Genomic DNA, 15,880 nt, shown 5'->3' with positions numbered 1-15,880 from the left:
AATGGCTTCATTCTAGGGTGATCGTTCTGGGATTGTTGCATTGGTACTTCCAGCTGTGTGTGTAGGTTTCTTCTCTTGGGTTGGTTGTATTTCCCAAAAAAGAACCTTCTGGTCCGCCGCCCAGAGGATATATAGCTCGCTGCCAGTTCTCGGGGGGTACGTGGAGGACGTAGGCTGACGTCCCACAGTTCACTGTGTAGATTAATCGGCACTAATGCCCTGTTTTCAGTAGGGAATTTCACCACCAGCAGGGTCAGGTCTCTTCCTTTTCTCAATTAAAATATTCTATTTGATTGGGACACCTTTTATACAACCAAAGAAACCAATTTTCTAGGACATGAGACAAAGGATGTGCAGAGTCTCTTATATGAACCACTGCCCTGATAGTGTACTAGTTTCCCGGAGAGCCATTCATTCATTTAGCATTTTCTTCAGCCGACGTGTGTTAAACATCTGGGTGCACGGCTTTATGCTCACCCTCTCTGGGAGATACATGGGGCAACGTACCAGGATCCTGCTCTCATGGACCAGGGGAGAGGGTGCCGCCTGGAAGCTGTTTCTGCAGTAATCCCAGTGGGGGTCACTGGAACTGGGCTAGTGAAGGTGGGAGAGTAAGGATGGGACATAGAGAGCTTGTGACAATTTGTAAGAAACAGTAAAGCTGCGGCAGGAAAATAAAAACAGTAAAGGAGAGAGGTCAGGTCCCTTTAGGAGAGAAGAGGGTCCCTAGGGGCACATTCAACTTGGTGAAGCAGGTCAGGCTGAGACCATATTACAGGAATTCTGATATGTGGAATTAGTATTTTTCAGGCTTACTCTCTGCTTTTTTGAAACACTACTTTGAAAAATCATTTTTAAATGATTATATTAACACTTAAAAATGGTTAACTCTGAAGTCTGGTGATATTTTTTCAGGGACACAGAAGTTTTACTAATCCAGGGTTCTTAATAAATATTTAATGGGTTTGTGAATGAATTTAAAAGCAGTTTTTCAAATGTGTGGATTATTAGGTATTTTAGATGATTTGCAGAAATAAACTAATAGAATATGGTGTTCTTCCCCCTTCTCATTAAACTGTAGAATATATTCACGATGTTCTTAAGTAGTTAGAAGAATACGACTCTCCATAACTGAGCAACGTTCAAAATGATGAATTTGAAAATTAGCTACAGTATATTAAAACGGTTATAATTACTTCTGGGAATTACTTACCAGAAGACAACTCTTAACAGAACCAAGATATAAGCACATCAACAGCCAGCTTTCATAGAAGGAATAAACCTGTAGCTTGTAGAATGGTCACTACAGGATTTGAAGGGATAACACCATGTGTGGTTTCCGTACCCTGTCCTTGATCTCACTGGTCTCCTTTCCTTCTGTTCCTTTGGTACTTGTTATTATCTGCTGTTTATTTCTTTTTTTAATATATCTTTATTGATTTCAGAGAGGGGAAAGGAGAGGGAGAGAGAGGTAGAAACATCAATGATGAGAGAGTCATTGATCGAGCCCACAACCTGGGCATGTGCCCTGACCGGGAATCGAACCCCTATCGCCTGGATCCTAGGTTGATGCTCAACTGCTGAGCCACGCCCGGCCGGGCTATTTCTCTTTTATTTGTGCCATTGTGACTCCTTGTCTATTCCCCCAGGACCTTGCACATGGCAGCTGGCATTGTGTTTATGTTTGTTGCCACTGTTTACCTGGTGCCTTACTATATTGTGAGCACCTTGAGGCCAGGGGCTGCGTCTTCCCTGGATCTGATATGGCTAATTGTAGAAAAGGCTTTGAAAATAGAAGCTAATGATACCATCCCCTCAAAAATGTGTGTGACTATGTGCCATTTTCAGTTTTTGAAATTTGACATGTATGATGCACTTTTCTATGAAAAGCAGAGTAAAGAAAACATGCATCATATTTTTTCCAGTTCCCACCACACTTTGCATATTGCTTTTAGCCTGACTGTTACTCTATGTAATTCTAAGCTTAAAGATACTTCTCTCTGGAATTTTTCTTTGTAATTTGCACCCCTATAAACTAGGGTGATGCTATACTTCTGTGGCTCACTGTCATCCCCTGTATGACACTTCGTATACACATTTCACTCACATTGCTTTTAAAATAGATGCTACCCTCAGTTCCCTCTAGGTTTGTCAGGGCAGGGACCATAGCTGTCTTGTTCATTGCAATATGCCTGGTGTAGGGTTGGGAGGGGGTCCTCTCATGGTAACTCTCTCACCACCAGTCTCAACCTTTGAGGCTCGAAGTTGAAATGAAAACCTATTTGAAACAGATGTTCAAGATTCAGTGTCAGCCACTGGATGCTGGCAGTGCCTGTAGCTGTGATTTCTCTTGGGTTTCGGTACTGAGCGATCTTGGGCAGTCCTAGGTTAATGTACCGTCTCAACTCTAATAATGAAGCTGAGGAAGCCTTATATCCTAGCATCATGTAAATTATGGACTTTAGCAGTGTATTAGTAAAACAGTTTCTTCTACTACAACACTAATTGCTTTCTAGGCATCTTCTTGTATAAGAATTTAAGCAAAAAAAGAAATCGAAATGCTGTCTTTGTGGCACAGAACTAATTTTCCGATACAATTATGTGCTAAGAGAAGTGATTAAGTGTGTTTAATGAACGCAGTATTTCTGTTCTTCGTGGGTCTGTTTGCTGTCAGAATTTTAGCTGAGAAGTGATTTTGAAAATAGTTCCATTTTATACAGGGTGTAATCGAAACATGGCATAAGGCCCACACTGCAAGAGTTAATTTTCTACTTTAGTCCACGGACTCCTAGACTTGAAATACAAGACTAGAATTCTAAAACTAGATTCCCTGTGCGATAGAGATCACATAATCCAGTAGTCTTCAAAATGCTTTCCATGGGGCCACCCAGCTCCACAGAGGCCCTGCCAAGACCACCACAATGAAGAGAGGCCTGGAAAGGGCACAGGAAGAGCACATGAGGACTTTACCTTTTCTAAGTTCCTCTTAAGATTTTGAGAGAGTTTAGTGATTTAAAAAATATATGCCTATGTGTATGTGTATGTCTATCTCTACCTATACCTATATCTATATCATCTATATATCTGTCTGCCTATGGACCAAACTCCACACATTATAGATGAAGACACTGAAGCTAGGAACGAGAGGGTGCAGTTTTCAGTAGCTGAGCTGGTTTATAGACTGGTTAAGGCCTGAGTCTTCACCCAGCCCTCTTTCTGCTTTATTACATTCCTACTTTGAAAGCCTATTATCTCTTTGCCTTCAGCTTCCAGAGCTAAACTCAGCATGATCAACACAATGTCAAAAATCCGCGGCCAGGAGAAAGGGCCAGGCTATCCCCAGGCGGAAGCGCTGCTCGCAGAGGCCATGCTCAAGTTCGGAAGAGAGCTTGGAGACGACTGCAACTTCGGTAATGAGTGCTTTCTCCTATTTTAATTCTCCCGTTTGACCATTGGGATTTTAGTGCCAGAAAGAAACTCTTTAGGAAATTATTCAGACTATTTCGTATTTTGATTCTCAGTTTTAGGCCCTGTATACAAGGGACAAAAATTAGTCTTCAGAATTGTTTCAACATTTTTAGTGTGGTTTGTTGTAGGGATTTTGTTTATTTTCTAGTTCCCTGATGAGATCCCAATTTATACAGTAGCTGATTGACATATCCAAATACCTGGACCCTTACTATTGAGTATATCTGGCAGTGACTGGATATTGAGGCAGAACAATAGTCACAATGAGTGTGATTTAACACAATGCCCCATGGGCTTTCTCTTAGATCTCTGCTCTTTTGTATGTGGTACCAACTTCTTGTGCCTCAGATGAGACATATCCTGTGACCCTCAGCTACAGACTGAGCAGCTTTTGTTTTCATTCCCTTCTGATGTGAGGTCTTAGCAAATGATGGTCTTAGCAAATGATTTGCTCCTGAGAAATGTATTGCCCTTAAGCAGGAAAGCTGGTAATTATAAGGAAGGGCAGGGAGCTTCCCAAATTGCTTTTTAAAGGAAAAGCAAAATTTTATAAGAGATACCACCTCCTCAGGGGGCACTGCGTCTGTTGCTGGTGTGAACTGAGAGTTGCATACTGTCTCTCATCTCGGTTGTCTTCGGGAGACAGGCAGGCGTCCGCGGGTTTTCTTCTGTGATGGGCCCTGTCAATGCAAGTGCACTTCCCCTCTGCTCTTTAACATACAGGAGCTTCATTTCCCCCTTCTAGGCCCAGCACTCGGTGACGTGGGGGAGGCCATGCGGGAGCTCTCGGAGGTGAAAGACTCTTTGGACATGGAAGTGAAGCAGAACTTCATTGACCCCCTTCAGAATCTTCATGACAAGGACCTGAGGGAAATTCAGGTATCTGCCACTAGTCCTCTGGGAAGTGGGCAGTTTAGGTTGTGCAGGTGCGGGTGCCCTTTCCTTTAGAAAACATTTTTTAAGTTTATTTGCACGTTGTCAGCACTGGGCACATGAATTGCAAAACAGCCCAGCAAAATAAATTACAAGAAACCAGAAATGCAATACTTTTTGCCCCACTGTTAGGACTGTGCCACCCGCAGACATTACATTTGATCTCCACATTCAGTTTTCAAGATCTTTGAAGCTTTTTTTCCTCCAAAAGGATAATATTCTTTCCCTAATAATACATAATTATATTATTTATTCTCTGGTTGTCTGGACTGGTTTCATTCTTTAAAATGCTAGCTGCACTAGTTGTTAGTTAAATCAGTAGTTTTTATATTTGCGTAACAGTTGTTAGGATTGAGAAAGGACACACAGCTGTTTTCTTCCTGAAACATGTGGAAAGCTGAGCTATTCCAAATAAAGTTCAACGGGCTTTGCCTCTGACTAGGCGTGTAATGTTTGCTCACTCATTCCTCCCACAACTATTTGTTGACCGTGCCTGAAATGTGGCTTCCTTTATTGAGCAATGGGCTGCCGTACCTTGAGGTCTCCTAGATCCCCTTATTCTGGCTTCAGCCCCCTGCAGCCCCAGCGCTGGCTCGCGGCTGCACAGTTAGTAAGGGGCAGACTCGCTCTCAACCTAAAACGGAACTCTGACTCCAGTTCGCTGCCCCGCGGCTGACACAAGTTCAGCCTTTTTGCAAGGGTTTTCCTTCCAAAGGAACAAACATCTAGCTTTGGGTCAGAGCATGGGTTGGAGGCAGGGTGTGCATTGGGAGGGAAGGTCTGGGGTGTTTTTCTTATTTCTTTCCTTCTCATTTCTTCACCATTCCCAACTCTGTTTTCATCTGCCTCTTGCTCTGTACACACCCAAGATCAAAGGAATTCCAGCCCATTCCCCTACCTGTTAGTAATGGAACACGGAGGCTCTTAGGAAGAAAATACTTTGTAGCTCTGAGAAACCACTTTTTCACTTGGTCACTGAAGGTGTTGGGCAGAGACTGGACAGCACGTGGTGGGATGATGCAAGGAGGGCTTGAAGTGCCCTGTGGGCATTAGGTCCCTTCTAAGGTTCCTTCTGAGTCAGATTTTGTGACTGAGTGTCAAATGGGAGACCTAAACTAATCAGTGGTTCCCTAAAAGCTGCTTCAGTCAATGAGGCTAAGTGCTAAGATGTAGATTCCCAGGCGCCAGCCCTGGATATGCTAATTTAGGTGATCAAGAATCCATATTTTAAATAAGCCATTAATAATGAATCAGGCAGTTCTAACTGATTGGATTACCTCAGGGATAAGTCCTTTCTAGTGCTAAGGCTCTATGATTTGAAATCAAGAATTCCACCCGGCCAGGCGTGGCTCAGCAGTTGAGCATAGACCTAGGATCCAGGTGATCGGGGTTCGATTCCCGGTCAGGGCACATGCCCGGGTTGGGGGCTTGATCCCCAGTCAAGGGTGTGCAGGAGGCAGCCGATCAATGACTCTCTCATCATTGATGTTTCTATCTCTCTCTCTCCCTCTCCTTCCCCCTCTCTGAAATCAATAAACACATATTAGGAAAAAAAAAGAAATTAAAAAAAAAAAAAAAGAAATCAAGAATTCCATTCTTTCTTCATTTCAAGGAAAGTGGGGGTTTTTTCTGCCTTCTCATAAGATATCATTTCCCCTGGAGCTGGGGATTTGCAGGCTCTGTGCTTTCCGCGTGTAGAGCGTGTGTACACATTCCCAGCTTCTATCTGGAAGGGGAAGGCAGATTCCAGCCTGGATTTGTCCCAGTGAGGGCAAAAAATAAATAAATAAAGGTTCCCCATAGCGGTTGGAAGCATTTTCCCCACTGATGCATGTTTGTTTGGTTTTTGTCTGGTGACATATTTTAGAACGTAGCCTGCTTCATTTTGGAAGCTAACAGGCATGTTGGAGAAGTGAACTCTAAATAGGCCATTTCCACGAGTCCTTTCAAAGTGTAAGCCTGCCCCCGACTTTTTCAGCATCATCTAAAGAAGCTGGAGGGTCGACGCCTGGACTTCGATTATAAGAAGAAACGACAAGGCAAGATTCCAGATGAAGAGCTCCGGCAAGCTCTGGAGAAGTTCGACGAGTCTAAAGAAATAGCTGAGTCAAGCATGTTCAATCTGTTGGAGATGGATGTGAGTGACTCTCCTGTGGTTTTTCATTTAATCTTCCATGAGGCTCAAGGTTAATGTGCTAAAAGGTTACATCATTAAAAGTGTTAATATTTGATCACACTATGCGATGAGAACTTCAGTTGATTTAAAAAAATAATAATTTGAATTACAAAGTAGATTAGAAATGGTAAGTTTTTTCCCTGTATTTCTATAGTTTAACTATATTTTTGTCTACTAATGATCTCACCAATAGTGGAGAGATAAAGAATATTTCTGATGACTCATGTGTCAGCCCAATAGCTAAAAATAAAATACTCTGTTGAAATGCAGGGCAGATTGACTACATATTGTATAAGACTATCAACTAAAATGCATTCAGAAGAGTGTTAAACATGGGTTAAGATGTTCTGTATTTTGAAGTAAAGTTGACATTTTCTTTCAAAGGTAATTTCAATTGAGATTGATGACTGTAGCATAGATACTCCATTTGGGGAATAGATGAGATGGTTTAAAGGCTGCTGTCGCATTTCCAGAGGACTAACTTATTACTCAGAGCTTTAGAAGTTACATTCCAACCGCTGCTGTATGAAACCTGTTACCAGCCTTCCTGTCCTTGCTCACCCCACCTCTGGCCCATTTACTTGCTGACTGACTTCCGCCAAGATGTTTACAGAGCCTTTGTGCACTTACCATTAATTGCTTTTCCCTGACTGGTGTCAGAGGGGGCATGCTGACCATGCCCAGACTTTCCCATCACCCAGAGGCAGTGTAGGTTTGTGTTTATGTAAAACAACGTGTGTCCACCTACCTACTTAAGAGGAGTGCTGTAGGCATGGGGGGGGCGAGGGGTGACCTGAGTCACAGTGCTCCTGACCTGCACCCGGGGCTGTACCGCACCCCAGAACTTATGGGCCAGCACTGCCTCTGTTCATTTGGAGGCCACTGTTCAGCTAGATCACAACACAAGATGCAAAGTGAAGAGTAACCGAGTGTGCTTAGAATATTAGAGCTGGAATGAAACCAAATGTCACTTGACCCAACCCCTTTACCTTACAGAGGAGGCTCACAGAGGACAAAAGATTTTCCGTGGTACCACATGCTGCCCATGGTGCCTCATGTGAGAAATCAATATTCACGTTTTTATTAACAGCACTAGTATTGACTTAGCATGAAAAGTATAGGGAGCAATGGATCCTTTGGTCAATACATGTCTTTTCTTGTAGGGTATCAGTAAAGTAAGGCAAACCCTCCAGAAGGGTGTAGCTAAGCATGAGACTGTTTGATGAGAGCTGTGTAATCGTCAGGAGGATTCTGAATACTGTTGCTTCTCCTCGTAGAACTAGAATTCCCAAGCATAAGGATGCTTTCTTATCCTTCATTGATTTGGAACCTGTAAAGCTCTGTGCCTTAGTGGGCTCACCACGCAGTCATGGGCGTCACCAACCCCTGGGCTGTGTGTCACTGGCAGCCCTGTCATATGCACAGGACAGTAGTAGTTGCTCACGGACAGTAACCTAGTAACTAAGGTGTAATTCCTGCCATCGGTCTGCAGATCGAACAGGTGAGCCAGCTCTCTGCGCTCGTCCAAGCCCAGCTGGAGTACCATAAGCAGGCAGTCCAGATCCTGCAGCAAGTCACCGTCAGACTGGAAGAAAGGTATTTGACAGTTCCCTGCATTTTACATTCCCATTTTCTTGTTATAAAAATGACATGGAAATAATGGAGAAAATACAGTTGAAGAAAAACCTCTGCCAGGATTCCTGCTGATCCTGTATGGGCACCCTGTGGGTCATTTGTTTTGCTTTTATTTCTCCTGATGTTTTGTTTTACTTTGTTGCACTGAATCTAATTTCATGTGTATGCGAAGTCAGTATTAGGATTATATTTTGGCTGCCACAGATGGGACAGCAGGATGCTCCGATGATAATGGATGCAACTTACTGATCCGCTGCTCTGTGTGGGTACTGAAGGCACATCATCATCAATTATATAACAGCCTTGAAGGCCAAGCATTGTCAGCCTCTCCTAACAGATGAGCAAACTGAGGCTCAGGGAGCTGCCTAAGTAGCTCTGGGTCACACAGTGGTTCATGATCAAGCATAACCGGTTTGAGAGCTGTACCTTTCACACCTTGTGTTTGAATGGCTACCAAGTCCATCAGAGAGGGCTGCTTTCCTGTGCCTGTCCCACCTCCTCAGAGGTGCCCACAGCAGCGCTGTGGTAGTTTTCTTTGTGAATGGGGCTCCCTGGAGTTGGGGGGCAGCCTGCTCAGCTGTGTACAGTGGCCCTGCACTATAATACATGTTGCTTTATTTAGCCAGATTAAGCAGGGTGATTTTGCTAAATGTAGGTACATCGAAGGGTCACCTCAGCAGCCTTGACGCTCACAGCTGACGAGGTGGCTAGATGCACGATGACTCCAGCAGTCACTGTGCTGCACGGTGGAAGCCTCCTCTCCTGCTCCCATGGCTTCCTCTGCTCAGCATCCCCCGCCCCACGGGGGCCCTGACTGCGGGTCCTCCCTCAGTGCACCCCGCTGGAGATGTGTGGAACACTCGGAGGCCTCTAGAAAGGGTTACAACCACGCGCTCGAACACGCTGAAGAAATGTGTCTTTGTGACGTGTGTCGAGCGTGATTGATATTCTTTCCTTTCTTTCCTCTAAAATATGTACCAAGTCCCTGTCATTCCGCTGTCACCATTCCCTCAGTCTCCCCACCTTTGCAGATCTGCCTGCACTTTCTTTAGTGAATAACTGAAACCGGAAACGCTTCAGGGGGTGCAGAGTGCACCTGTCGCAGTCCCTTTGCCCCTCGCTCCTGGTTTCCCTCATTTCTTTCCCCTTCCTGCATTGCAAGTTGCTCGCTGCCCTCGGAGCACACAGTTCCTCCTTTCCTCCCTTCCAGCCTTCTCAAGCTCTGCATGGAATGACTCTCTCTGCAAACTGTTCCTCTGGAAATGACTCCTACTTATCTGTCCCCTTCTTCCTTAAACCTTCTCCAGCTTCCCCATGGACAGGCAGACTCCCCCGACCCCGTGGTCCTGCAGCATTTCGCACGTATCTCTAGAGCAGCACTCCCTGCTGTTCATGGGGATCGGTTGTTTATGTTCTGTCCCCCCACAGACCGTAAGTCCTGAGGGCACACGCTGTGTCTGACTCATCTCTGTGGTCCTGGCACCGCACAGTGCAGGGTGAGCTCAGGAAGTGAGGCTGGAAGTGAGGGACTGAGAGAGGGGACGGAGGCAGGGAGGCCGTGGCCGTAGAGGGACATCACCCAAAGCAGACACAGGCACAGGAGACAACGGAGGCCCTTTCCATTTCCGCTGCTGCACGTGGCAGACTGCGGGTGACCCTGGGTTTCACTGCTTTCCATTTGGCTCCTTAATTGGCTGCACACTGTCTCTCCCGCTCTTCTTTCCAACGCAGAATAAGACAAGCTTCGTCTCAGCCGAGGAGGGAGTATCAGCCCAAGCCGCGCATGAGCCTGGAGTTCCCGGCCGGAGACAGCACTCAGCCCAACGGGGGCCTCTCCCACACGGGCACCCCCAAGCCTTCAGGTAAGGGGTGCCACCCTGCCGACGCTGTCCCAGAAACCCTGGGAGCGCTCTCACCTGGCTGCGTAAGAAATATCCAGCAATGCTTTTCTAAGCGATGGCTGTTTCAGGGAGAAACGCTTTTGGGTTTTGTTTCTTTGTTTGTTTTGGGTTTTTTTGTTGTTGTTTTTTAAAAAATATATCTTTATTGATTTCAGAAACTCTTTGGAAAGGACCCCCCTCCTCTCATTGGCTGTGTCGTTTCCTCTCTTTGCCTCTTCTCTCCATAAAACGCATCGTTTTTCTCTCTCACTCTCCATCATCAGCTCTTCCCCCCCTAATTATCACACTTGATTTTGTCCCTCCTTTGTGGTCGTAAAATCATCTTAACACATGAGTTTTGTGTCGGGGTGGCGTCTTTTTTTCCGTTTTCCCCCTTCCGTGGCTCCCGCAGGCAGGGGAGTGAGTGCCCGTGGGCTGCGCGCGCCCCACACACGCGCACACGGCCCTCGGGCGGCCGCTCCAAGGGCGCGGCGAGGAGCGAATGGGCGAGAACAGTGCGCGAGAGATCTCCAACCTTGGCATTTGCTGGGTTGAAGACGTGGAAGCTATCTTGTCCTGGGTGTGGATTTTAAAGACACGCAGCTTCCCCGTTTCCCCTGCGTTTCCAGTGCTTGATGCTTTCCAGCAGGACACCTCTTGTGAGCTGCTTTCAGGAGACTGAAGGAAAAGTGAGGTCTGTGATGACAGGGGGAGCTCTGTTTCTCCGTGTTCACGTCAGCTGCTCACAGCTCGGTGTGGGGCATGAGCAGCGGCGGCCCTTAGAAGTTCGCTGCCCCAGGACCGGTCACGTGTGGCGGCCGAACTCGCTTCTTCCTGTGCGGAAACCAGCTGCATGTTTTACTCTTCTTTCAGAGGCTTGTTCATTTTCTGCTTTCTTTTTTTTTTTTAAATCCTCACCTGAGGATATGTTCTTACTGATTTCAGAGAGAGAGGAAGGGGGGGAGAGAGAGAGAAACATGGATGGGAGAGAGAAACATCGACCAGTTGCCTTCCGTATGCACCCCACCCGGGGATCGAACCCGCAACCTGGGTATGTGCCCTGACTGGGAATCGAACCCGCCCCCTTTCAGTGTACGGGACAGTGCTCCAGCCAGCTGAGCCACACCGGCCAGGGCTCTGCTTTCTTTAAACAAGAAAACATATTACATTGTTGACGTTAAAAGCCATGTAGATGGCATGGGAGCTGTATACACGCGTCTGAGTTCATGTGCATATGTGTGAATATATTTGGTCTTTTTTTTTTTCTCTCATTAACCCTTTATTACAAGCATATACTATATACTTCTATATACTACCATAGAAGTATATGTGGGCTTAGGTGAAAAATCATACTTGGTCATTTAACATAGGTCCTTTTCAAGATATAACTCTATTTCTTTTCATTATTTTACTCAAGGTATAGTACATTATTTTAACATGCCGTAGTTCCGATGCACTCCTCTAATTTATACATGCAGTAGTTTACAAGGTGTAAATTATATAATTTTTACATAATCTCTTTTAATAGATATAATAGTGCTGTGAAGTGAGTTGTTACACAAAAAACCTGAGAGTGAAAAGTGCCTTGTGCAAGGTCACACAGAGTTAGAACTTGAACCCAGTGTTTTATATTGTTGTGTTTTCACCACATCATAGTGGTTTTCCAGAGGTTGGAGTCTTTATTTTTAAAAAGTGAGAACTGCACAGTTATTCTGAGGTTGCAAAGCATTGTCCATGTAATTAACTATACTATTTCACGTGTGCAGAGGTTTTAAAGTGCTAATATGGAAAGAGCTCTGGCCATGCTGTATTATGAACCCAAATGTCATTAAATCTCCTTAAGTCGCTGGGTTTCCCATCACTGGGCATTGTCAGGAAGGCAGCCGTGATAAATTCTGCTGTACACAAGAATTTATCACAAGAACAGATGAGGCCATTTTTCATACTGGAGATGGGAACAGGGATCCAGCACCTTCCACACATCTGAGAGAGCTCCTGAAGACTGTAGAGGGGAGACACTGTGCAGCGACACTGGGGGCTAGTGGCAAGAAGAGGCTTCAGCAGCAAGAGGAGGGAGGGAGGAACCGAGGGGTCATCAGGCAGGTGCAGAAGGTGGTACACATGTGAGTTAAATTCCCCTTGTCTTTCTGTGTTCTTCTCTCCTCCTCTGACTCCCAGGTGTCCCAATGGATCAGCCCTGCTGCCGAGCTCTGTACGACTTTGAACCTGAAAATGAAGGGGAATTGGGTTTTAAAGAGGGTGATATCATCACACTCACTAACCAAATTGATGAGAACTGGTATGAGGGGATGCTTCATGGCCATTCAGGTTTCTTCCCCATCAATTATGTGGAAATTCTGGTTGCCCTGCCCCATTAGTATGTTATGCTGGCTGGCTCACCTCCTCTTGACCCAGATAGTTAAGTTTAACCACTGCTTTGGTAATGCTGCTTACAACACACCCCAGTGCAGGCCGCAGTGGTCCAAGTCATCCAGCCCCACAGAGTGTCTTTGGTTGACTTGTGTGACGTCACAGGAGTCACGGTGATGGATGGTATCTTCTCAGCCTGGTGGGCATGGCATGTGCTTTTAAAATACCATCTGAGACCAGCCACTAGTTAGAGAGCTGCTGTTCAGACAGTTCTCAGGAGGCTGCGCTTCTTAGAATAATGCCCATGAGCCCCATCCCAGAGAAACCATCCTACTGAAGGTATTATCTATCACCCAGGGGCCTTCTCCAGGTCTCAGGTTCTCCGTCTAAAGGGGAGAAAGTGTTTGCTTTCACATCGCCCCCCCCCCCCCCAAACATGTGAGTCACAGAACTGCCGAAGAAAGCCTCCCTCACCAGCAAACGGTCTCCCGTCTGAAAGACTTAGTCCTTCGATGGCATCAGTAGAAAAGTGTTGAGTGTGGATTCAGAGCCTTCTCTGGAAACATTCGCCTTTGGTCCTCCCACTTATGCCTATTTCTGAGTAACAGCCAGCCTTCCTCCCCCCCTGCTGTTGAAGCCAGAGGAGGACTCCCATTTTATTTCTAAGTAAGACAGTTAGCAATCGGCATATTGCGGGAGGGGCTGACGAGACTTTCCGTTATGAGGAATTGGGAGGAGACCTGTTTCCAAGCTTAAATTTCCTGCTGTAAAGAAACAATGTGTGTATTTAGGGCATTTCTGAAGGCCCGGGGAAAGGGGAACAAATACTGTCATTTCACTTTTATTTATAAAGTATGTGTTTCGTAAATCCATTTGGCACAGAGACACAAAGAGAAAAACACTAGAAACCGTTTTTCCACTAGTTCGTAGACCAAGAAACAGTAACTATCTTTTCTCTCCACTTTCACCTTGTGTTCTTGGAACATCATTTGTGCATATTCTGCCCTCAATGAGGACCAAGTAAAGATGAGTTTTGTGCTTAGTAGAGTAAGAAGTGTGGCTGCATATGCAAAACTGGTTCCCACTCAGTCATTACTTTTATCTGTCCCTCCTGTCTCATCTTCATTTCATGTGGACCGTGCTGTGTGTAAGTTTATGAGTGTTGTTGTTTTTTTTGTATCAGTCATGAAAGTCCTGTTCAGTTCTATCCAGAGTTCTATTTATCTAGCTGTACAGATTCTTTCAGAGGCTTAGTGTGCTGCTTCGGACGTGCCACCTGCGGTAGTGGATCATGTGGAGTGAAAGGCAAATCTTATTGCTTAATGTATAAACTCTTACCACGGGAAGCATCGCTGTTTCCAATAAATATTGCTGAAGACAAAACCCAAGGCTCCAGCCCCTTATTTTGTGTCAGTTCTTTGGGTCCGACAGTGGGTGGACTGAGGCTCATTTCACTCTCCGTTGTTTTCTGGTACCGGCAAACCAGACCCGCTGCTCTGTAAGCGGGAAACGTTTCATCGAGAAGCGAGCTGGACTGGACACTGGTAACTTCTTGGTAACCCCAGGACGGAGGAGATCGTGTAGAGAGGAAGTCTTTTAGATGCTAAGTGAGTTATCATCAATGGTGATACCAGAAGAATATCATGTTCAGAGGGGCAAATAAAATATATAATTTCAACCTGTCTTTTGTTTTCTTTCATGCTTAGAGAGAAAAAAATACACATGGAAATGCAAATTGGTCAAGAGCCAGCATTCTTTTCTCTTGCTGTATATATGGGGGGGGGGGGAGTAGATGTGGGTGGGTGGGGATAGGGAAACTGCACACTGAAAACATATTTCCAAAGCTCCTGAGAAAATAAAGATGCTCTTTAAGCATCAGGTGCCCTTTGTATCCTCTATGCTGACTGAGGCCAGTAGTCCAGATGTCTAGTTTTAATGTAATATAGGAAATTCTTCATGTGGACCACTCTAACATGAAAACTATTTTTTCTAGCTACATGAGTTAGAGTATCACAGATAATTTTAAAAATAAATTGCTGATGGCATTATTATGAATGGAGAAAATCCAGAAGAATCCCAGATAAACTATTAGAATCAATATGTGAATTTAATAGGATTATTGGATTTAAGATCAATACCCAAAAATATTTATGTATATCAATAACAATCAATTAGAAAAGGGGAATTTTAAAAATATTTACAAAGGCATCAAAAAATCAAACTCATCGATTTCTACATAGAAACTTATGAAATGTTTGAGAGAAATGAAGACTTTAATAAAGGAAGAAATATTCTGTGTTGATATACTGGAAAACAGCATTTTAAAGATATATTTCTCCACAAATTTACTTATAGATTTAGTGCAATTTCAACCAAAATCTCAAGTTTTTCAGTGTGTGTGAAAATTGACAAGTATATTATAAAATGTATGTGGAAATGCTAAGGGATGTCTCTTCTTGAACAACAGCAAAATTGGAGGACTTGATACTTCTAGATATAAAACAAATTTATAGTAATTAAGATAGTGTGGTGGTGATGCCATGGTAAGAAAAAAGAAGATATGTACAGAAGACAAGCCCAAAAAGAGACATGTATGTGTCCAACCGTATTTGAATAAAGCGCTCCATTTACTTTAATGTTACACCTTCGAATGTGACTGCACCTTTGCAAGAGGAGTCTTATAACTCCAAAGGGTAATTAATAGCAAGAGCCTGCATGAAACAGAGGAATCTCATTATGAGTCAGCATCAAATGAAGTAAAAGAGCCATACCACGGTTTCCAGAAAGAACTTAATACTTAAATATTTATTTAAGGGAGCCTTGGAGACTATTAATAATACACTTACCAGATTCAGAACTGTCTGAATTCCTTATTTTTATTGAAGTATAATAAATTTCCCTTTATAGAACTTTATAGGAAAGAGCAGGGAACTGTGGACCACCCCTGGGAAAATCGAATCTACCCCAAAACACTTGTTCTTCTTAGACTGATCACAGAACAAAAACTGTCTGAAGTGGAAACAGAAACATAACTAAACTAAACTGAACTAAAATGGGAAACAAGGTCAGTGAAACATTTGTCTCGTTTTAATTTTCTACTAGGTCTGACAGGTCTTAGAACACTTTCTGGGAAAATAATTATTTTTTTGTTAGTTTCTCTTTGCTATAAATAAGGCAATGAGAATGGCGTGACCAAGAATTGAAATTTCCCTAAGACTTCGTATAGTATATAACACGTATCTTGTACTATGCCACATCCTGTTCTGCATAGACTTAGCGGCTTAGGAAATCAGCTTTATTGCAAGGCTCTATTTTCAAGTCCGTCTCTAGTGTTCTGGATGGGACCACGTGGGCACTTTTAAGGCTCACGTGGGCACTTTTAAGGCTCATTACCAGGTTAAGAACTGCCTTTCTTCCC

At 44.2% G+C, this 15,880-nt stretch overlaps 1 protein-coding gene across 1 annotated transcript; it reads left to right on the top strand.

The window, feature by feature from the left end:
• Positions 1 to 3,271: 3,271 nt before the first annotated feature.
• Positions 3,272 to 12,637, top strand: SH3GL2 (SH3 domain containing GRB2 like 2, endophilin A1). The gene is made up of 6 exons (XM_016214615.2): positions 3,272 to 3,410; positions 4,214 to 4,347; positions 6,380 to 6,538; positions 8,070 to 8,173; positions 9,944 to 10,074; positions 12,271 to 12,637. Exons 1-6 carry the CDS (start codon positions 3,287 to 3,289, stop codon positions 12,468 to 12,470), a joined length of 852 nt encoding a protein of 283 aa, XP_016070101.2. The 5' UTR covers positions 3,272 to 3,286; the 3' UTR covers positions 12,471 to 12,637.
• The last annotated feature ends 3,243 nt before the right edge of the window (positions 12,638 to 15,880 follow it).

Source organism: Miniopterus natalensis, chromosome 12 (assembly GCF_054644295.1).
Source record: "Miniopterus natalensis isolate mMinNat1 chromosome 12, mMinNat1.hap1, whole genome shotgun sequence".
Classification (NCBI taxonomy): Eukaryota; Metazoa; Chordata; class Mammalia; order Chiroptera; family Miniopteridae; genus Miniopterus; species Miniopterus natalensis.
The sequence above is the reverse complement of the archived record's forward strand: the minus strand, read 5'-3'. Positions and strand labels throughout refer to the sequence as shown.

What these genes read in the sequence shown, in the direction of transcription:
- SH3GL2 (XM_016214615.2), top strand. Translation starts at nt 3,287, where the DNA reads ATGATCAACACAATGTCAAAAATCCGCGGCCAGGAGAAAGGGCCAGGC. An exon ending in TCAATCTGTTGGAGATGGAT is followed by an intron (nt 6,539 to 8,069) that starts GTGAGTGACTCT and finishes ATCGGTCTGCAG; the next exon opens with ATCGAACAGGTGAGCCAGCT. An exon ending in GGGCACCCCCAAGCCTTCAG is followed by an intron (nt 10,075 to 12,270) that starts GTAAGGGGTGCC and finishes TCTGACTCCCAG; the next exon opens with GTGTCCCAATGGATCAGCCC.